Genomic DNA, 23,351 nt, shown 5'->3' on the forward strand with positions numbered 1-23,351 from the left:
ATTCATTTTAACACATCCTAACAACATAATCAACTAAGTATATTCTCAACAATTCAAAGAACCAAATTTTAACAAATCTCATATTCGAAATTTATTACACATACTACTTATAAGGGAGAAGAATTTACCTAATATTATCGTTGGTGGTGATAAAACGGCAAGGAAGAGTGGTTGTGGGTAGAGGTTATTACGTTGCAAGGACAAGAATTGAGAGGAAAACAGAGAATAGGGATAGAAATAAGTTACCACACACACACACACACACAGTGGGAGAGAGATATATACAGGGGTTGAGAGAGAGACGAGATAGGGGTGTGAGAGAGTGAGTCTGAGTGAGGGGAGGGATGTGCGAACCAGGGGTGTGCAAGAGAGAGTCGAGAAGGGGATCCAGTCATGAGAAAGAGAGGGAAGGGAAAAAGGGTCAGCCATTAGGCTTTGTTTTTTGGGGGGGGCGGGGCTGGAATAACCCCATCTACTGGTGACCGTTCAATTCTAGCTTGGGCTGATTGTTTCAGCTCCAGGAGACTATTTCATTTCGAGAGCCCACCTCATGGATTGTGTGATACGTTAAGGTTATTTTTTTTTATCAAAGTGAGTGATCATAAAAAGGTAGTGATGGCACTGATGGGGTTAATTAATTAATTCATATTTTCTCCTATATGAATGGACCGAGAGTGATTCCATATTTTGTATTATGATAGGAATCTGTGGATCTGATACTCTTGGTCCATGGAGCCGGTTTCATCAACTACATTTTTATCAATATTTATATATATATATGTAATTACATATACATTCCTGTTATTTTGAAATACAATATATATATATATAATTAATTTATCCCTATAAAGACTATTTCGAAATGATACGCCTAAATATACTGGGATCCAAATATCCTATTCCAGTACCTCAACTTTGGTTGACAAGGATATGTTTTAGTTAGTGTCTTTACTATTTTTGTAATGTTATGAAGAATCAGCATGCTCCTCTCAGCTTTGTAGGCACTCTGGATGTAGTAAGGAAAATGGTAGCTTTACCCATACACTGAAACGTACCGGTACCAAAATACTCCATTCTAATACCTCAACTTTGGTTGAAAAGAATATGCTTCAATTAGGTTTCTCTACTTTTTTTGTATCATGTTATGAAGAATCAACCTGCTCCTCTCAGCTTTGCAGGCACTCTGGATGTAGCAAGGAAAATGCCTTAGATTTGCCCCTGGGTTTAACCGCTTGTGTATTTTAATTTTTTTCTTAATGGTTAAGAAAGTGACTACTAATAAATTTGTGTATTTTTTAAATGTTTAAAGATGTTTGAAAAAAAAATGAAATTGGGGCACACCCAACAGTACATTCTGGACGACAAAGTAGCATGATCCATGTAGTAAACTATAATAGATAACTTTTAACGTACTTTTACGTGATTTGGAGGGTTCTCTGATTTATATTTCTATATGGTGTAGTGTTTACCTTTTCTCTTTTCTAGGGGTGGGCAGCGGGACCCCGCACCCTGTTGCCTTAACCCCGTTTGTCCCGCCCCACAGGGTAAGACATCGACGGGGGCAAGGGGCGGGGCCATACCGCCCTACACCCAATTTTTTATATATATAAATTATACTATACATATTTATAAATATTTATTATTTTTACTATATATAAATATAGTAATATGTATTAAGTAAAACTTTTAGTTAATACTTTATATAAGTGCTAGTGTGGTAGGGTGGACCTTTTATAGATTTCATTCACAATATAAGTCCCACACTTAAGCAATATGAGACTATTGTATTGCCTTGGCAGGATTACTACACTACAACTTACACAAAATATGCATTAGCAAATTTAAAAACTATTGTTTTTAAAATATGGTCATATTTAAAATTTTAAATTTACAATTTAGGTCCAAAAATGTATTTTTGATCAATTTTAAACCCAGAATTAATTGTTGGGCCTAGTGGATTGTAGTTCATTATTCAAAAGGGCGGGGGGCGGGGTAGATTGGGAATTCGCTAGGCGGGGTACCCTCCCTCGGGATGCGGGGGAGGGGGGTGGGGAGGGGATATGGTGCGTGTAGCACCCTTAATTTTTTCAACATTTTATTATAGTTTAGCAAACCTGTATTGAGGCATTTTTTTCTTTCCCCATCATTTAAGTGAAGATTATTACTTTTTAAAAGAGGAAAAATGGATACAAATGCCTTTGTAGAGATAATAGAGGTTTTATTGTAATTATGGTTGTTTGGGGTGAGAATTAATGCTTTAGAGATGGGTCTTTCGTCGGCGATTCGACACAGTTTTTGGTTACTATTATCCTATATTCCCGCTTTTCCTAACCAAAGATCAAGTTAAAATGGTCATAAAAGTCTCCTTCAACCGGTCCAGACGATCAAAATCCAGCACCACAACTCTCCATTGTAGCTTCTAGCTGTAATTCTATAGTTTATTTATCAGACAATGTAAAAACCGCTTCAAGCGGCTTCCCTTTGCGGGAAATGAGTGGGAACCAATTTTTTTGGCTTCAAATCCCTTTTTTATTTTTTTTTCTCGTGTTGTATATGTTGGCCTTGGGAAGATTGTAGGGAGCTCTCACCCCTTCAAACTTTGTATCATGTAATCCTCACTTGCTCAAAATATAAAAAAAAAAAAAAAAAAGATAATTGACATTGGTAGTGCTACTCACAGATCTTACGACCTACCAGATTTTAGCCAATAGAGGTGCAATTAATTAAATATAAACCCTCACAACTTCTATGAAACATTATGAGTGATCAAAACATTTCCCACAAACCATGTAAGGGATCCCACATGTAAGTTCTCCTATCATTCATTCCAAATGTGATTAGTTTTAGTTGGGCACTTAGACTTACCATTTTATTTGTGACGTTGTCTTGAACATCCACTTGTCATAACTTCTTTCATTTTTGGTTTATTTAGTTTTTGATAATAAACTTATCCAATTTTAATATTTTAGATTATTGAGGTAGCACGTAACTTGTTAGCCACCTCAACTTGCACTAATGTCTCAAATTCCACATTTAGTACTAAAAGACACACCTTGAATCCTTTTAAGAGTTCATTGTCTCCAGAGACTATTGAAACCCTCATTTGCATCCAAAATTGGTTATGGACCAAACCAGTGACATCCAGAAGTTAGAAGAATACGTACAATCGATTAACCTTGAAGATAAATTTATATATAAGGTACTTGAAACTTGAAATCTTGTTTGTATTAATTTATTATCTATTTAACTCAATTTTTTCAATTCTTTTTTTGGATGATCATCCAGCTTCATTATCAATGTAAGCTAAAAGTTTGTTGATAATGAGGACCAAGCATCAACGTAAGCATCAATTATATGGTTTTTCATATAGTACTAAATTTGTAATAAACATTTACAATGATTGCTTTTATTTAAATTATTTTATGATCCTCTGCAGTTCCGTAGATAGTTCTACAGATATAATCACGTAGTAGAATCATGTAAACTTGTGTCGTGCATGTGCGATTGATTCCACTTTTTGTTTTACTTTTTCTCTTACTATCATCATTCATTGGGACAACATACGAATGGGTGATCTATGTCCAAAATTTACCATCATTGTCTATTGACACACTAAACCTAAAATGTGCATGGGAACAAGGAAAGAGTTGAAAGGGCCCATACTTACATATTTTCCGATCATAATTATAAAATCAGTTATATTTACTTTAAGTTAATATTTCTCTAAATCCAATTAGCCTTATCAATCTTTCAAGATACATGTGCAAGTGATGATTCTTAAACTCGAATTAGTCAGATTACCCTTAAATAGTGGTCACAGTGGAGATATATTTTCTATAAGCATGAGATTTTAGATTGGTGTTACATTGAAAAAATAAAAGAAAATATATGAAAATAAAAGAAACTCAAACTATTATGAAGTTGTGATTCAACACTGATGAGTCCTATATAATTCCCGGAGTCAAACATATATAAATCTACAATGAAGTGTGTACAAATTACAATCTCTCATCCTCCATTGCTCTTCATTACAAGGAGTAGGGGGAGTGGAGGAGAAGAAGGAGATATCAAAAGAAGCTAGTTTGCCCAAAAATTATATATGTCATCTCCTTCTGTGTTTCCCCTCTTAATTGCTAGCCTTTGCTGCTCCACTTTATTGAACTTTATGCCTGTCTTGTATATCCCTTATTTACATGCATGGGGATGATGCTAGCTAGATTTTATATATATATATATATATATATATGTATGTATGTATGTTCCTAATTACAACACTTGAAATCTTAAACTCACTTATGCTTAACATGCTAATTTCATGATCCCGTAAGAATAGAAACAATGTAATTAGGACTTAATTAAACATAAATAAAAATGAATAAGACGAAATATGAAAAGCAAAAGCATATAATAAAGTATAAGAAATTCTATATAACCTACCTAATACCACGTAAAAGGTTGGGCATAGATGTTCACAGTAACTAGCTAGTGAGACTAAATGGATATATATTTAACAAAATCTAGCCAGCATTTATGACCAAAGATCCGCATGAAATCCAGAAGACAATCCACCACCACATAGTAATTAATGGAAGGTTGTACGTAGTTCTATGCACGTACCTTTAGTTGTCACAACGCCAACAGATTGAAAGCTGTCTTGATCGGTAAAACACTTTCGGTCTTCAATTTCATCTTTATTAATGGAGGAGTTTGCAGCCATCAAGGGGAAATTGTGGAAAGGGCTGGCAACTAAAGAGAGTTGATGTGTGAAGAGAAAATACCAAAGGACTGAAGAGGGACAATTGAAGGTATGTAGTGGACCAAACATGTCCAAAAATTCACGTACTTGCAAGCTGCAAATCTAGATCAATGCAACATTCATACGATCGACTCATCAACTCAATCCTGCCCTCCCTCTTCAATGTCCTTCGCCTAGGAATCATAATATGTGAGAGAACTGAGACTGAAATAAAGTTTCATTAACTGAATAAGCATAATGTGTTAAGCACGGATTTTACAATGAAATCAACGTACGGCAAGGAATTTGAAATGTTCATTGCACCTGCAATTCTGAGGAACCTTCCAGGACAAATTTGATGATCTCTTCACACTTGGTGGCAAAGACATAAACTGCTTCCAATCCTTGAGCATAATCGTTAGATCATGGAGCTTGTTGTCTAGGCCAAAACAGCAATTTGAGTGCATTGTACAAACTTTATTCAAATCTTTGCTAGGTTCACAAAGCCCACCAAAATACGCAGTGTCCAAGAATTTCATCTTTAGTCTAATATCTAGAATGAAGGGATGAGATTTGATGATATTGAGGACATCCTGATCATGGTATCCAAGAAAAGCTTCATGCGAAGAGTACTAGAATTTGTAGAATTCTACTGACTGATTATTTGATTTTACATAGTTAAAGCCTCCGTTGGGTCTGTTATGTACATCATCAGAGCTCCCTAAGAAAAAATCACAGGCTATTTGGAAATCCGCATCCAAGTAAAATTGAGGAAATGGGTCTCTAAACCACATGATATCAACATCCTGGAGGAAAAAGCCATTGAATGTCAAGGAAACTTAGGGTATTCGCACTTCATGAAGCATGCCCATGTGTATTGTTTAAGGACCCTACTATGAGGAGATTAGGATTTGGACATCAAGTTTGGGATTCAGACTGAAAAAAGGCCCCAACAGGAGATTAGGCCAAAGCCCACAAGCCCAAGTAGGACCATTGGGTAGACTCAGTTTGCCTACAAGTGAATTACTTACAAGCCAGGAAAGCTAGTTTCATTAGAGAAAAACAATTTATAAAAGTGGAATGAAAGGTAAAGACACAATGAAGTTTGACAAATTCATGAAATGAATTGTGGGCTTGAGGGGTGTACTTGTTGTATGCAAAACAAGAGGAAGATCAGGAGATTATCGTGAAAACAAAATTGTAGCCCTTCTCAAGAACAAAGCACAGGAAATCAATTCTCTTCCACATCATCTTCAAGTAATCAGGGTTTATAAAGTAGGCCTCATGACGAAAATCGACTCCATCACTGACAAGAGAAAAGCAGTATGTATGTATCACGAGACAACGCTCAAATGCCTTTTGATCCAAGGCAATAATCACCAAATGGTTCAAAAGTCTACGGGTTTGATCTCCAATTTTAAAGCTCTCTAGAAAGAGATCGATCACCGAATTTGGAGCTGCCCACACTTCATTTATAGCTGTTATAATAACAGTCCTGTCTTCCATGGTAGCATCCTTCAAAACCTTTTCAAGCCTATATCCTTCACTAGCCTACCTTAGTTGCAAAATAAAGGTCAAAACTACTCAATTAACGCCATGCATGCACTCAACGGTTTATCAACTAATTACTTACGGTAAACTGCTTATCTAACAATGCATCAATTAATTGCTTAATTAAAGATAACAGGAAACTAAACTAACTGGATGTGAATCGTCGATGTTCAATGAAAAAAAAGAGGCGGGAGTACCGGAGGTGGAAAATTGGGAGCGTGGGAGGAACCGGATGAAGTCAGAAGTTCGGAAGAGAATCACACAGGAGAGAGAGACGGCGACCAAGATAAGAAAGTGGCGGAGGATTAGGGTGGCCAGCTGTTCGGGCGACATCTTAAGAGCGGGGGAGGAAGAGTCGCCGGTAAACAATATGGAGTTTGTAAAATGACTCAAACACAGGCTTTTATATCTAATGCATGCGTATTCTTCTCCAACTGATCTAGAAGTGCTGAGGAATAATCGCGGTTACCATTGCTTGTTGTGATATTATCCTTGACACTATGTAACAAACACTAGCGAAAAAACAGCATTTTCTCTTCTCTATCATCGTTAGTCCTTATTTCACACTAATATTTATGCTGAATACTTAATTATGCTATTCTCTCTGTTTCTTTTACAGGAAGTTGACTGCATATTTTCACCTTCGCGTTTCTACACCATCGCCAATGACCCCTCGAAGGACAGTATCTCTTACTAATTAAAATCCAAAACTTTGGATTCTCTGTCTTTCCTGAACCATCTCAACGACCAACCACAGACTCATTGTCAGAAAGTATGATCACTAAAGCCTATTTGGATAGTGAGACAGTGAGTTGAGATGATTTATGAATAATAGTAAGATATTTGAGTTGAAATAAGATAAATTAGAAATTGTTTGAATTAAAATATTTTATAGGATTTTGATAAAGTAGAGAGAAAATTTAAAGTAAAAATATTCTAAAGTTAAAATATTATTAGAATATAAATTTTTAATATTATTTTTATTTTGAGATAAAAATTAAATTATTTTTTATGTTTTATTTGAAAATTTGAAAAAGTTGTAATAATTAGATAATGATTAAATGAAAAAGTTGAATATTTGAAATTAAAAAGTATTATTGTTTGTGGTATTTAAATATTGAAATGAGACAAAATCAATGAGATGGAAGCATTTCTCCATCTAAACCAGGCCTAATACATTGTACTATCTACGGTCCAAACTGTTTTTTTTTTTTTTTTAAACAATCATGTATCGTAATTAAGACCTTATTAGCGGTTAATCCATTATAGTGTCCATTCAATACTCCCATAATTTTTCTTCCCAAGTACATTTGCTTTCTTTAATTCAGGCACCGTGTCTTCAAATGTCTCAGGTCCTGAATGTCCAAGATAATTGCTGACACGTTGCCTTTGCGTTGGGATATAATTTCAATAATTAATTTATTTCTTCCTATCCTGTCTTGTGATTTAACACTTCGAAGTGAGGCAGTTTGCCATATGAAATTATGAATGCAACACACATTAGGATCTAAGTAACTGCCAAAAGCCTCCTTATGATCAATCTTTCAGTGTTCAGTAGATGGACTCGTTTTCACATTAGATGGGGTTCATCTTCGTGAAAAACATTCATCATATCACATAATTTAAGATTCTTATTATGAGAGAAGAACAGCCATGAATAAAATTAAAAAATCAAATGACTTCCACAATCAGCGGTTGCCAGTTACACATTCCTTGAAATGTTTAGTGAATCAAGAATCAAGGCGCAGCTTGCAAATAGAATTTTTCAATAATTTTACAGCAAAATTAATTACACAAGCCTCAAAGAGCAACTGGGCGTACGTACCAAGAGATACAAAACCATCAAATCAAGGCTCGCCCAAAGGCAGAAAGCATTCAGAAGTTTTTTCAACATAATCTCTCACTAACCCTATAGAAAGTATCTTTTGAATTGTTTCCGAGAAGAACCGGATTGGAACATTATTGATCGAACATTACGACTCTCCATCATTAAAAAATTAAAAAAATATATATGCACATGTGCTCTTAATTCTCACCATTCTATTGATACATTCAGTACAAAACACAGCAGGTAAGATGGGCAACCTGTTAAAATTTGTTCCAGGATGCTTTGAGGTGGCATACGAACAGCAACAGGGCTGACTCAGAATGTAAAGAACATTCGTTCGTGGATATTTTGAACAAAATTATAATGTCCGCATGGTCTTCCTCATGATAAACCTTGTTTTGCAAAGTCCTTTGCCACTGTTGCACCAAAAATAAAAAATAAGGTAAAAGCCAAGGCAAAGGAAGGAATATTATATATAATACACGTCAGGACACAGTTATCTACTAGCAAAATTTTGCTTCCCCACTAGCAAAATTTTAATTCTCACATCTTCCCTTCTTACAAAAAAGACAAAAAAGACATTTTACTAAAGTAACAAGTTACTAACTAACCTTATAACTTGGTGCACTTAATCAAGAAGTCTGATCCTCCTTTTATAGGAGTTGGGTCTTGCTCCTCCTTCATTCCCCACCAATATGGGACTAACTAAAGGAGCAAACCCAACAGGAATCAGGTCCGATCATTGTAATATACAACTTTTAGAGTCTTGAAGAATCTTTTACTGTCTGCCCACTTCCCAGTAGACAAACAGGGCACAAAAATGAAAAATGCGTAATCCAATGCTAAACAGGTCTAGTAACCTAGATATCGTAATTCCTACAAACTGATTTCGAATTCAAAAAATTTACTCAGCACAAAAGAAATATCATTTTACGAGCTATAAGATTTCTATCACGAAAAGAATTCAGGAAATACGGAACCAACTCAGGGTAGAAACTGACCTTTTGATGACGATAAAACCACTATGACATTCATAGACGCATTGTTTGGAGGAAGCTGCAAGCGAAGGGGATAAAGCTTTCCATTAAAACGATTACACACAATGATACCCTCTAACCCCGTCTCCTCCTCCAATTTACGGGTCAATTCATCGACCCCATTCCCCTTAAAAGTAAATGGATATCCCTCCACAGCTTCGTCGATCACAACACCATTCTCATCGGCCACATGGTAGTAAATAGTCCTCCCATCCGACTTGGGTGGCGAACTCACATTAGGATCAGCAGACTGAAAAATCATGCGCACAAAATTTAAAATGATTGCAAAAAGAAAAAACCCCAAAAGGAAAGTTTCAAGCTTAATTGTGAAAATCCCCAACCTCTTGTCTTGAGAATTTCCCAGATTTGATGGAAGCCGGAGTTGGGGAGCTCGGATTTGACTCCAAAGAGTCGACATGTCGAACCGGTTCCGGAGGCGGAGATTTAGGACGCGGAGACTGAACCTGAATCTCAACGATATCGACATCCCAAAGTACCCAGTCCTGGGTGGCGGTCCTGTGAGGAATATCATGGGTCACAGAGTTCCGCCAGGGAGGGAGTCCGCCATTAGCCCTCAAGAAGTTGCCATACCGAGTCTTGAGCTTGACCTGGGTCCCTTCTCTAACGGGTTCCCACTCGATAGAGGAGTCGAGCCTCTCGGGCAAAGACTGGACCACCTTGCGACCGGTCATACCGAGCAAGAAGGGCTGGTTGGAGGCGGTGAGGTACTTGTTGTAGCAGCTCTTGAGGCGGATGATGCAGTCGGAGTCCGGCAAGAACTCGACGGTCCAGCGGGCAGTCTTGGAGGATCCATTTCGGTCTTGGGTGACGGACTCCTCGTCGTCATCGGCTAGGAGATACTTGTCGTGGTGGCTACGGAGGCGCACCGCCTTTGCTTTGTTGAAGAGGTCCATTCCTGAGCGGAACTTGTTGGACATGCTCTGCGCCCACAAAATCCAAAATGCTGAGAATTGTGAAAAGTAATCTTTGCGAAGGACAATATAAAAGTAATGATGTTATGCTTTTATCTTTTCCCAAATTATAAAATTTATTTAGAACAAAGAAATTCGTCCTAATAACACCTATGCTTTTTGCCCATATGGGGACAGAAAAACTTAAAAAAGGGTTGTCATTTTCCCATTTTAAATGCACCTCATTTTCAACAAACTAATATGAAGAAAACGTAGTCGTAGTAAAGTCCATCCTTTCATTTCATTTCACACCTAAGTTGGAAAAATCTGAAAACTGTTACAATTTTCAAATCGATTGATATTATCTTTTTTTATTAATATTAGATAAATACTTAGTGCAAGTCATGTTCAAAAATCGAGATTTTTAAGATAAATTTTATTTTTTTCAAATCACAAACACGACATGATTTATACATTTTAAATATGTACAAATTATTTTTATTTTTATTTTTATTTACCGAGAATAAAGAAATATATCTAAATTTTCATTATTGGTAGGCATCATCATCAATAATATATATGATTGGAAGGAAGAAAAAGAAATAATATTTGTAATTGTAAAATACATAAATACTGCATAATTTTTTTGAAAAAATGAGTCAATACAGAACTTATGTAATAAAAAATAAATTTTTTAATAATAAATTTTTTTTTTTTTTTTTTGAAAAAATTACATGATATTTGTATATTCTATTAACTTACCAAGAAATCAATAGGCATGAGGAGTGCAAGTTTGAGACAAATCTAGTGATGGCGGTTTGGTTTTGTAAAAGGTGGCCACCTCTCTAAATTAAAGTTAGTGCGGAAGGGTGGTTGATGGAAGAGGACGTCCATCTAATTTAAAGCAGAATAGTAGATGAGTAATGTTATATTTTATTTATTTATTTATTTTTAGATATAACTTTTAAATATATAAATTTTATACAAGTCTTTTATTATTATATTAAATTTATTTTATTATTTTTTGTTATGTTTACACCGTGACATAAAAAGAAATATATAAAAAAAAAAAAAAAAAACTCAGGGATCGGAACAACAAAATATGAAAAAATATTGTAGCAGTGGCATTGCTTATACGCTAGAGTGATAGATTATTGTAGTTTTGAAGACTGTGCATGAACCGCTGGACTGTCCTCAAGAAATTGAGATAATTTAACACTTGGAACCATTCCAAAATGCCGTATAGGCTTGTCGTATAAAGTAAGACACTCTATACACTTGTAGCTCTCATTTCACCATCAATGTGTAACACTAGAGTACTGGATCATATATATATATATATATATATATAAGAATAAATTAGACAAAGGAGAACTGTTTGGTTTATAAGAAAATTTATAAAACAGATCATTTTATATATTGATAATGTTAATCTAGTAAGTAATTTTTTCTTTTAAAAATAATTGTAGTTTTGGCATCATAAGCAGCAAACTCTAATATTTTACCGCAAATTCTAGCAAAATCTGCTTATATACCAAAATGATCAATAAAAGATAATTACTAGAGAAATAAAAAGAATTATATAAAAATAAATTCACAAAATAATATAATTTTATGTTATCCTTTATATACTTTATGAAAAAATAATTTAATAATTTAATATAATTAATCAAATCATGTTATTTTGTAAATTTATTTTTCTATAATTCGCTCAAATACTTCTCTCATCAAAATCATACAGCTGGATTCTAAAAAGTAGGCTTGACTTGTACCAGAAGATATATATTCATGATAAGGTCATGCAACTAGTTCAGTAATCATATATATATATATATATATATATATATATTTATATATGCTAAAATCAAATACAAAATATCCCTCTACCCAAACAAGAAAACTAGTTCAGTAATCAACTTGGACAAGGGATTAATTGCCAACCAGTAATAATTAATCAAACTGCGAGAAAAAATAATAAACTAACCTGCTTTGAAGAAAATCTCGATGAAGCCGTGGAGATAACCGACATGGGTGACTCCGGTTCCGAACCGTAGACCTCATCAGACAATGAAGACAAGCTCGACCGAGACGACATAAGCACCGATACCGACTCCACCGGCTCCACATCCCACAGGATCCAATTCTGCGTGGACGAGCTGTGCGGGTCGTCGTGCGTGATCGAGTTCCTCCACGGCGGCGTTCCTCCGTTCGCGCGGAGGTATTTCCCGCACCAGGTCCTCAGCTTCACCTGGAACCCGTCCCGTATCGGCTCCCACTCGTACTTCCAGTAGTAACCTTCATCCGGCTCGGTCTGGAGCACCTTGTACCCGGTCATACCTAGAAGAAACGCGAGGTCCGTGGCGGTGAGGTACTTTCCGTCGCAGCTCCTCAAGCGTATCGCGTGGTTTTTCCCTTCGACAAACTCCACGAACCATCTAGCTCTGCGCGAGGAGCCGTTTCGGCTCTGGCGTACCGTCTTCTGGTCGTCGTCGGCGTACAGGTACTTGTCCATGTGGCTTCGTAGCTTCACCGCGTTGGATTTGTTGAAAGACTCCATGACCGAAGTTCAAAGAGCAGTAACAATTAACTACAAAACTCGTTTGAAGGGTATAAATACCAAGTTACCAACAACAGTATCCTAACGGAACGGAGTTTAGACTATTCTTACTTCTTAGTACCTTCAATTAAATAAATATATATATATAAATATTAATTAAGGAAAAGGTTAATACTGTAGTGTTCACGTTGTTTCGTAGCGAGCAAGATTAGGAAATGTCAATCGAGGACTCTGACGACGACGAAGATGGACGTGTTGGAAAAATATACGGGGGAGGGAGTGGTATCCGCGTGGGGCCGTACGGAAATTAATCAATCTAGATTCTAGAACCTGCGTTAATTAGGCGGACGTTAACAAGTCTTCCGAAAGTATTATGTTTTTTGGGTTTTTACGAAACTTCTTTTTTCCTTCCTTTTATCCTCATCATTTCCAGGAAAATGGTTTTATGTACAACGGCGAATCAAGAACGTTGAATTTCCTTTTGACCAGATCAGAAAATTGATTTTATAATGTCACTTTTACGAATGAATTAGGAAAACGAAAAAAAAAAATGATAGAGGAAAGTACTGGGAAGTGGGAGGTCATCGGGATTAGATATCCTTAGGTTGTGTTTAGATGTTGAAGTGAGTTGAATTGAGTTGAGTTGAGATGATAAAATATTGTTAGAATATTATTTTTTAATATTATTATTATTTTGAGATTTGAAAAAATTGAATTATTTATTATATTTTATATTGGATTTAAAAAAGTTGTAATGATGAGTTGAGAGTATTTAAAGAATCAAACGAAGCTTAAGTCTAAATTTGAATATTAAATTGAATTGAGTTAAAGATGAATTATAATGATAAAATATTATTATAATATTATTTTTTAATATTATTATTTTAAAATTTAAAAAATTTATATTTTTTATTATATTTTATAGATACTTAAAAAAATTATAATGATGAGTTAAGATAGGTTTACATTAGAATTTGAAAAAATCTCATAATGAGTTAAAGATAATTTTAGATTAGTTAAATAAAATATTATTTTTAATATTATCATTATTTTGAGATTTAAAAAATTAAATTATTTATCATATTTTGTATGAAAATTTAAAATAATTAAAATAATAAAATGAGATAAACTGAGATGAGTTGAAGTAAGTTTCGAAAGGCCTAATTAGTTAAGTGCATGTTTAGGATTATGGTGAGAAATATAATTTATAGTTTTAGGACTTATAGCTTATAACTTAAATAATAAGCTATATACTTCAAAAGATATTTATTGTTTGATAAACATGTATCTAAAGTACTTTTAAAGTTAGTTACATTAATTTTTTTAAAATATACAGTTATCTGCATTAGCTTTTCAATAAAAGCTTCAATTTCGTGTTTTTTAAAAAAGTAAATTTTCAATTTTTTTAAGTAATTAAAGTACTTTTTATAAATTTATCAAACATATTATTTTTTCTTTAAAATAATTTTTAAACAGTTAAAATCTTTTTAAACTTTCAAATTCAATCTCAAGCAGGCTTTAAGTGTCGATTAGAGGAGAGCACAGAGATTCGATAGGCCAGAAGAAAAGGGCATTTTTCTGTTCATGGAATTATTCAACTTGGGCAAGGAATAATTATGGGTGTAACCGGTCCGGTTCGGTCTAATTTTGGACAAAATCTATGACTGAACCGGTATGTATCGGTTTTGCATTTTTCAAAACCGATTACGCACCGATTATCCTCCTAAACCAGTACTTCCGGTTTTACCGATTTTCAGTCCGGTCCGATCCGATTTTCTAGTTTTTTTAAAATGAAATTTAGACAGTTTATCATTAAAAATCTATTTATAAGAAAACAAAAAAAATTGGTTTAATTGTTGAGTCTTCACAGTTTATTCAAATCCTCAACCTCAATTGGTAAACATTAAACAGAACAGATATAATTCAAGTAGAAAAGTTACAAAACCCTATCAATATAATTTCTCAAACCCAATCACAAAATACTATTTCACAAACTCAATCACAAAACCCAATCAAAGTAAATTTTGAATTCAAAAAACCCTAATATCACAAATATCATCTATCATAATTTTAAAGTAATTTCACAATCTCAATCACAAAACCCTAATATCACAAACAAAATAATAAATACAATCACAACAAATTCTAAATTTCGGATTCAAAAACCCTAATATCACAAAACCTAGTCACAAAAATCTCAATATTACAAAACCCAATTACAAAAACCCTTATATCACAAAACTCAATCACAAAAAGCCTAGTATGTAATTTCAAAAAAAAAAAATTACCTTTGAGGGGACACTGGACAGACTCGGCAGAGAGACAAAGTGAGGTCGAGAGAGTTGAGACTTGAGAGAAGAGAGAGTGAGGGATGAGAGAGTTGAGAGAAGAGAGAGTGAGAGACAAGAGAGTTGAGAGACGAGAGACTCAAGAGTGAGAAGGGGAGAGGCCGCGAGGAAGAGCGGACGAGAGAGTTGAGAGTTAAGGGTTGAGAGTTAAGAGTTGAGAAACGAGAGACGAGTGAGTGAGTCGTGAGCGGACGAGAGAAAGAATGACGCAAAACAAGATGAGAGGAAGAATAAGACTTTAGGAATTATGGTTTAGTTATAGGGGAAACGGCGCCGTTTCCAATTGAGTTAATATTTTCAATGTGTTTTTTTTTTAAATGGTAATTAAAATCTTTTTTGATGGTTTGGAAAATTGATTTAATATACTATAGTCTAATATATTAGACTATATAATAGTATTAACTATTAATATTAGGCTATTAGTATAGTTATATATTAGTATTAGTTATAATGATTTAGTATAACTATATTAATATAAGTATAACTATAGTCTATTAGTATTAGTTAAATAGTTATAGACTTATATATTAGTATAGCTATATAATATATTAGACTATATAATAGTATTAATATTAGACTATTAGTATAGTAACTATAGTTATATATTAGTATTAGTTATAAACTATATATTAGTATTAGTTATAAATTTTTAGTGATTTAGTATAACTATATTAGTATAAGTATAACTATGATCTATATTAAAATATTGGCATTAGTTAAATAGTTGTAGATTTATATATTAGTGTGACTATATAATATATTAGACTATATAATAGTATTAATATTAGACTATTAGTATAATTATATATTAGTATTAGTTATAAACTATATATTAGTATTAGTTATAATCTTTTAGTGATTTAGTATAACTATATTAATTATAAGTATAACTATAGTCTATATTATATTTGTAATATATATATATAGACTATATAATATATATATATATGTTGAATCATTGATATATATATATATATTTGTAATACATTTAATATACTACAGTTTAATATATTAGACTATATAATAGTATTGATATTAGATTATTAGTATAGTTATATATTAGTATTCGTTATAAACTATATATTAGTATAGCTATATAATATATGATCAATTAAATTTTTATTTTTAAGATTAAACTTTTATTTTATAATAACATTATCTTATATATAATTATATTAATATCACATGGTTAAACAAATTACAAATGTTTAAATTTAAAATTAACATTTTATGTTAAAATTTATAAATTATAATATAAAATTATTTCATATATGATATATAATTATATATAATATATGATATACAATTATATATATTATATATAAAAATTCCACATATAATTATATATTATATATAAAACTTATATATAAAAAATATTTTATATAATATTAATTTTGTATAAAATTTATATATAAAATATTATTTTTATATATATTTTTTATCAACTGGTTTGATTTGGTCTGAAAAATCGTAAAACCAGAATCGAATCGATTCGGGTCGATTTTTACATTAAGAACTGATCTCGGATCAGATCAGATCAATTTCAAAACTGGTCCACCCGATCCAATCCGGACCCAGTTTTTATTTAAATTTACGCCTTTAAGAATGATCATCCTTCAAGGAAACAACATCATAAAGAAGCACTGTTCGATTGTGATTGCAATTAATGGTGGCAGATAACATCGAATAGATAATTCCTTTATAAAATATATATAAATATATATTTTTTAATTTGTTAAAATGGAATTTACAATTTTATGATTATGACTTTTATCATTCTTTTGTTATTTTTATAAAAAAAAAAAATGTATTTTTGTAGAGTTATAACTTACGACTTCATTTTTTTTTCTTTTATTTTTTTAGTAGAGGATGCTTACAGGATTGTAAGGTGTAATATGAGCTGGAAAAGGCATAAGAAAAATAAATTAATCAACAACCCTCTTCAATCATCACTAGTTAGAAAATCTAATAAACATGGCAGCTTTTCCAAGTGGAGATAAGCTAGCCTACTATAAATTTTATTTTCGGTAATTTATAATATTTTTTTAAAAAAATTAAAATATTTTCTTACGATTATTCATTCCACTCGTCTTGATCATCATTTTTATGAAGAATAGTAAGTTAAGATGATAAAATGAGTTTTGTAAAATTTATTTAAGATAAGTTTAAATATGTTTAGATGTTAAAATTAATTTAAATGTATTTAAATATTAAGATAAGTTTAAATATATTTATAAAAAATTGAAAAATGTTATGAGTTCCATGTGTAAAAATATATTAAATTAAAAAATATTATAAGTCCTATATATAAATATATATTGAATTGATATAAATTTAATAATTTAAAAATTAAATATTTAGACGTGGGACTCAACTTTCAATTTCAAATTTTAAACAGAGCCTAATCAAATCAATTGATGTGATTTATTTCAAATAAATTTTATATAATTATTAAATAAAAATTCACTATAATATCTTAATGATTATATCCCTTAAGAAGGAAAATAAAAGGTTCTACAGCTCATAAGTCCCATAGTAATGGAGCAACCCAATTTGCACAGACCAAACTATCCAGCCTGAAGATCGTACATTTTCGTTCCAATTGAACATAAGTTTGCAAGAAAAAAATGATTTATTATTTATTTTTATAATTCTCAACGCGACATCAAATAAAACATTTTACTGAATTATAAAACGTTCAATTTGATTATAAAATACTTAAAAAATATTATAAAATTTTAAACTTGTGTACATTTTCGAAGACATAAAATTCGAACAGAAATCCTCAATTTATCGAATCTTCTTATAATATTCTTTTTCTTATTCAAATGTTTTGATTTTATTTCTAAAAAAATAAAAAATAAAAGTATTGATTTTGTGCTGTGGTTTCCCACAAAGTACAAATTGCTGAAATCGAAGAAAAAGGAACAAAGTCAAAGCAATGTTGGGGGAGTGTCGAAGGCTGAAGTGGTGGAGCAGAGGGCAGGAAGGACCTATCCAATCCAGCATAGGCGTATGAATTAGGAAGGGCTCCAATCCTTAATACAGTCATCAGGGCCCATTTCTAGGCCCAACATTGGTTCATCACTACCTGTCAGCGTCCGGTTCCCTTTTTTTTTTTTAATTAAAAAAAACTAATGGTAAGTTTATAATTACTAATTACTATGGAACTCTTTAAAAACCGTTACGACCCAAACACGAATAGAAAATTAATAATAGATATTCTGACTATAAACAAATTTTATAAAAATAAATTAATAAATTCATATGATGTGTTAATAAGTAAATTATGCAAGTTAAAAATAAAATTTTGGACTCCAAAATTCGACTGTAACGATAATTTATTTAGAATATATCTTTTCTCATTTTAATGTGTTATAGAGTATTAACTGTAGCTCTCTTCTTCACTTTAAGACAGTATGAGTACGATTCAATATAAACTATTTGTCTACACTTCATTTGATCGATGTGGGACTAACACTTCCTTCCTCCTATACTTTAATGAGTTGACATTCTTCTAATATACAAAATACTATATTTTCATGCTCATACTAAGAATATAAATATATTTATTTTAAATACCCAAAATATTTTTTGTTTATGTAATAAGATCTAACAATATTAAATTTAAAATAAAAATAATTTTATAAACTGACGTAATATATTAAATTATATCAATTTACAAATTTATTTTTATATAATCTTTTTATAATTATAACATCTCTCTATATAAATTTTTATAATCCCATCCTTAATTAATAGACAACTATTTTTATAATTTTGTGTTTTTATATCGAGCACATTTTTGTAAAGACTAAGCTGGTTTTTTAATTCGACTTCATCTAAAAAAAGTTATATAGGAATAACGATACCAGGATTATTTTCTTGATCTAAAATCAATTTAAGGATATTTTCATGCTCATACTATTTATAAAAAAAGAAATATTGGTTATTACTAATCCTATATATCTATTTACTTAAATGTGTTTGAAATGGTTATAGTTGACTAGCGCAACCAACGAAGGGCTATGAATGAACAGATCCAACGTATTATTGAAATTTCTTAAACCTTAAGTGTGAAATCACAACTTATTTCAAAAGTTTAAGTTTATAGGTAGATTTTATTATTTATTTTATATTATAACACTCCCTCTCGCATGTGGGTCAGACCCCTCAATGGGTAGCCCTAACACGTGGAATATTTAATTAAATAGGATAGAGTATAGAGTTAAGGTTCGAATTCAGAACTTTGACTTTGATACCATGTGAAATCATCATTTATCTTAAAAGTTTAAGCTGATAGGAAGAAGTAGATTTTATTATTTATTTGTATCTTAGGGAACATTTAGATATTAAGATAAGATGATATAAAATGATATAGTTGTAGATAAGTTAAATAAAATATTATTTTTTAATATTATTATTATTTTAGAATTTGAAATTTTAAAATTATATATTATATTTTATGTGAGAATTTTAAAAAATTATAATAATAAGATGAGATGAGATGAGATGAGGTGAGATGAATTGAAAGTATTTCTATATTCAAAAAGCTTGAACATAAGTTTTGTTAAAGAGTAATGCTTAATATAAGTTCTAAATAGATAAGAAAAATTCTATTCCTAAGAAAAATTTTATTTTTTTAAAAAAATAAAAAAAATTTGGTGTGTAGTGTATGGGCTTATGGGCTTATGAATAGCAATACTCAATAGATAAATTTCATACAAATTTTTTGTAAAAAAAATGAATTCCACTAATAAATAATAATTTTTTTAAAATAAAATTTACTCTTTTACAAAAATTCATTTAAAATTTATTTATTTAAAATTTATACAGATGATTTCTCTTGGTTAAAATAAAACCTGTTAGATGGGAGCACGTGTTTTATGAGCAAACAGGACGTGTCCCTCGTTCAAGAAAGTCCAATTTCTAGAACCAGGCCCTTCCTCCGTAACAGTACACGTGTCATAAGACTGGCCAACATGGTCATTTAACATGTCGTATATGGTTATTTTTATATTATGTGAATTTAGAATAAATTATAATTATTTTCCACGGAATAACTTTATGGAAGAATTCTTCTTAAAAATTCTAAATTATTTGTTAGAAAGTTAAATAGTTTAGTTTTGGTTGTAATTACTTTTAAATAAATAAATTGAGAATCAAAGGGTCAGGATTCAGTCACCTACCCTCTCCGTCCGAAAAGATAGAGATCTCTTTTGTTTTTGTACATGAGATTCAATAAATTTAAATAAAAATTAAAAATTAAAAAAAAATATTCTTAAAGTATTTTTTATTTTTAAAAAAATTAAATTATTTATTTTATTTTATATAAAAATTTAAAATAATTAAATAAGATAAAATTAGAATAAACAAGCGGTAAGAGGATAAAAACAGCGCTACGAAAAATTAACCCAAAAGAAAGCAAGAAGGCAGCGATTTCCACGAACCAGGACCCGCCTCGGTTCACGTGACCCTCAGCTATCTTCCCTACTCACGAGACACCATTTTCTGCAATCTCTCTGCAACTCCCCAGAAGCTCTATGGCTCTCTATACATGCCTCTCAAATCTCCTTTCTTTCTAGGTCACTTTCAGATCTCGGCCCAACCAAGTCCTCTTTCTTTCATTTCATGACTTCTGCAGCAGCGCTTCCTCGCCATCTTCCATGCCTCCGCCACTTTCTTCCTCCAATCTAGGCCTAGCCCTTTCCCTTTTCTTTCTGCTACTGTACCCTTTGTTCAGAACTTCTGCAGCGGCTCAAAGATGCTCTCCAGCGACAGTGACGTCCGGATCTCCATGCCCACCTTTCACTTCCCCGCCTTCCTTCCCTTTCTCTTCCTCCCCTGGCTGCGGCCATCCTTCCTTTCAAATCAAATGTTCAACTCCCCACTCCATCATCTCCATTAATGACCTGTCTTTCTCGCTTGTCCACTACGAACCCAACTCCTCCACTCTCACACTGGCCCCGAATCCCTCCAATGAGACCACAACTAAATCAGCTGCACACAGAAAGTACTGCTCCGTTCCAGATTTTGTCTCGATCCCTAATCGCTCTATCAATCTCTCAGGCTCGCCGTTTCGAGTCTCCGATGGTTCTTGTGCTCGCCTCTCTCTTCTCCGACCTTGTTCTCCTCCAAGTCTCCCAAACTGCAGCCATTGCCCTTGGGAATGCAAGCTCATCAAGAACCCACTTCAGCTGCTCCATGGCTGTGGGTCCACGCACCATTCCGTCTCGGAGCAGGGTTGCCAAAGCGACGTTTTGGGGTTCCTCGATAACTTTCTGATCAAATTTGGGTTCCAAGTGGAGTGGGACCAAGCTCAGGACACTTACTTTTCTAGGTGCCAAGATTGCAATGCCAACAATGGAGTCTGTGGCTTCAATTCCTCCGATCCAAAAAAGCAATTCATTTGCTTTGGCACCCAGAGCCGCTATTCCCCCTCATGGCTTCGTGAAGGCAGCCCGAAACGACTTGCGATCTTGTGCATTATATTTGCAATGACATGTTTTATCCTGCTTGCCGCAATGATTCTCCGGTCTAGGCGGTTTAAACCATCAGCGATAGAAGAAGACGCAAACACTCTTTTCCTCCATCGCCATCGCTCAGCCAGTCTGCTCCCACCAGTTTTCACCTACGAAGAGCTCGAGTCCTCCACCAACCGATTTGACGTCAAGCGCAAAATCGGCGACGGTGGGTTCGGGTCCGTGTACCTGGGTCAGCTCTACGACGGCCGAATCGTAGCCGTCAAGTATCTCCACCGTGCATCCGCTGGCCGAGCCTTCTCCACCAAGTCCTTCTGCAACGAAATCTTGATCCTCTCCTCCATTGATCATCCAAATCTCGTGAAGCTCCACGGCTATTGCAGCGACCCGAGAGGGCTTCTTTTGGTTTATGACTACGTCCCTAATGGTACTCTTGCAGACCACCTTCATGGCCCAAAGAGCTTGTTCCGAAAAGGCTCTTTGACTTGGCAAGTGAGGATTGACATGGCTATTCAGACTGCTATGGCAATCGAGTACTTGCACTTCTCAGTCGCTCCACCCATAGTTCACAGGGACATTACTTCTACAAATATTTTCGTGGAAAGAGATATGAGAATCAAAGTTGGTGACTTTGGGTTGTCTAGGCTGCTAGTTTTCCCAGAAACGTCGACGACGTCGGCATCCTCATCTGGGTATGTCTGGACGGGGCCTCAAGGTACGCCGGGGTACTTGGATCCAGACTATCATAAGTCGTGCCGGCTGACAGAGAAGAGTGATGTGTATAGCTTCGGGGTTGTATTGTTGGAGCTTATAACTGGGTCGAAGGCAGTGGACCAGAGCAGGGACAAGAGGGAGATGGCCCTGGCCGATCTGGTGGTCTCGAAGATCCACATGGGGCTGCTCAGCCAGGTGGTGGACCCCTTTCTGGCACTGGATGCGGAGGCCATTGGCGGCGTTCATGCGGTGGGCGAGCTGGCCTTCCGCTGCGTGGCGGCCGAGAAGGACGATCGTCCCGACGCGAAGGAGGTAGTCGAGGAGCTGAAAAGAATTCGGAGCCGTACACGTGTAGATATCCAAGCGTCGAACGCGATTGCCGGTGACGATGTGGTAAAAGACTGATGTTTCGATAGGGTTGTGATGTGATGTGGGAATCGGGGATTGGTAGGTGGTGGTTCAGATGCACATGTGTGGGTCTGACTTGCTGTTGACTAATGTTGCTTTTGTCAAAGATATTAATTAAAATTTCTAAAGCCTACGTTACAAAAATTTTATCGCAGAAACTCCCCGCAAATGTTAGAATTGTCTGTAACTGTATGTATTATCTATCTGTATGATCGAGATTTTCTACCCTTTTTTTTATATCCAAATATTGCATTTTACAATTTGGAGATACACAGTTTGAGGACCCCACACTCACAATATTCAATGATGATTTGTGAGCAGCGTGAATCTCTATAAATTATGTTTATATTTCTTTTGTAATTGTAAAAGATCCTTTGATTAAAAAAAAAAAATTATAGACAAACCCACTACTTTGCCTCATTTTACATTTTGAGTCTTAATTTACTCTATGAATAGAAATAAAATAATTTATAAATAATAGTAAATTGTTTATATTAAAGTAGTCGTGAAAGAACAATTTTGTTTCCAAATAAATTCTAAAACTTTAGTTTTGGGCAATATGGCTATGAATTAGAATTTAAATTTAAACCAACTTGGAGTCTTGGACTATGTTCTGCATTTAGTTCCATTGTTTAACTAAGGATGTGTTTGGATGTTGAAGTGAATTGAATTGAGTTGAGATGATAAAATATTACTTTTTAATATTATTATTATTTTGAGATTTGAAAAAGTTGAATTATTTATTATATTTTGTATTGAGATTTGAAAAAATTATAATGA

General features: G+C 33.4%; 2 protein-coding genes, 1 non-coding gene and 1 pseudogene across 6 annotated transcripts; 2 read left to right on the forward strand and 2 right to left on the reverse strand.

Annotated features, from left to right (window-relative positions):
• Positions 1 to 628: 628 nt before the first annotated feature.
• LOC118344360 lies at positions 629 to 756 on the forward strand. The gene has a single exon (XR_004798133.1). It is a non-coding gene; the product is annotated as a small nucleolar RNA snoR2/U65 (small nucleolar RNA).
• A 4,173-nt stretch (positions 757 to 4,929) lies between these two features.
• Positions 4,930 to 6,619, reverse strand: LOC108984085 (annotated as a pseudogene).
• Positions 6,620 to 8,012: 1,393 nt separating this feature from the next.
• Positions 8,013 to 12,714, reverse strand: LOC109021399. Of its 4 annotated transcripts, none has more exons than XR_004798008.1 (5): positions 12,047 to 12,713; positions 9,493 to 10,092; positions 9,116 to 9,401; positions 8,726 to 8,997; positions 8,013 to 8,530 (listed from the first exon to the last, which is right to left on the reverse strand). XR_004798008.1 is itself a non-coding variant. In XM_035684539.1 (5 exons), exons 1-4 carry the CDS (start codon positions 12,617 to 12,619, stop codon positions 8,727 to 8,729), a joined length of 1,548 nt encoding a protein of 515 aa, XP_035540432.1. In that variant the 5' UTR covers positions 12,620 to 12,714; the 3' UTR covers positions 8,013 to 8,530; position 8,726. The 4 variants fall into 4 exon arrangements, 3 of the variants coding, with proteins under 3 accessions (XP_035540432.1, XP_035540434.1, XP_035540433.1); XM_035684539.1 differs by having other exon boundaries at positions 8,726 to 8,815; positions 12,047 to 12,714; XM_035684540.1 differs by having other exon boundaries at positions 8,414 to 8,530; positions 8,726 to 8,819; positions 12,047 to 12,714.
• Positions 12,715 to 20,390: 7,676 nt separating this feature from the next.
• On the forward strand, positions 20,391 to 22,740 carry LOC109021398 (LEAF RUST 10 DISEASE-RESISTANCE LOCUS RECEPTOR-LIKE PROTEIN KINASE-like 1.5). The gene has a single exon (XM_019004018.2). The coding sequence runs from the start codon at positions 20,634 to 20,636 to the stop codon at positions 22,566 to 22,568; it is 1,935 nt and encodes a 644-aa protein (XP_018859563.1). The 5' UTR covers positions 20,391 to 20,633; the 3' UTR covers positions 22,569 to 22,740.
• Positions 22,741 to 23,351: the final 611 nt, after the last annotated feature.

This window comes from Juglans regia, chromosome 13 (assembly GCF_001411555.2).
Source record: "Juglans regia cultivar Chandler chromosome 13, Walnut 2.0, whole genome shotgun sequence".
NCBI lineage: Eukaryota > Viridiplantae > Streptophyta > Magnoliopsida > Fagales > Juglandaceae > Juglans > Juglans regia.

Coding starts and splice junctions, on each gene's coding strand:
- LOC109021399 (XM_035684539.1), bottom strand. CDS start 12,619: ATGGAGTCTTTCAACAAATCCAACGCGGTGAAGCTACGAAGCCACATG. Junction 10,093..12,046: donor CGAGATTTTCTTCAAAGCAG/GTTAGTTTATTA, acceptor TTGTGGGCGCAG/AGCATGTCCAACAAGTTCCG. Junction 8,816..9,115: donor GGTTTTATCGTCATCAAAAG/GTCAGTTTCTAC, acceptor TCCTTTAGTTAG/TCCCATATTGGTGGGGAATG.
- LOC109021398 (XM_019004018.2), top strand. CDS start 20,634: ATGCCTCCGCCACTTTCTTCCTCCAATCTAGGCCTAGCCCTTTCCCTT.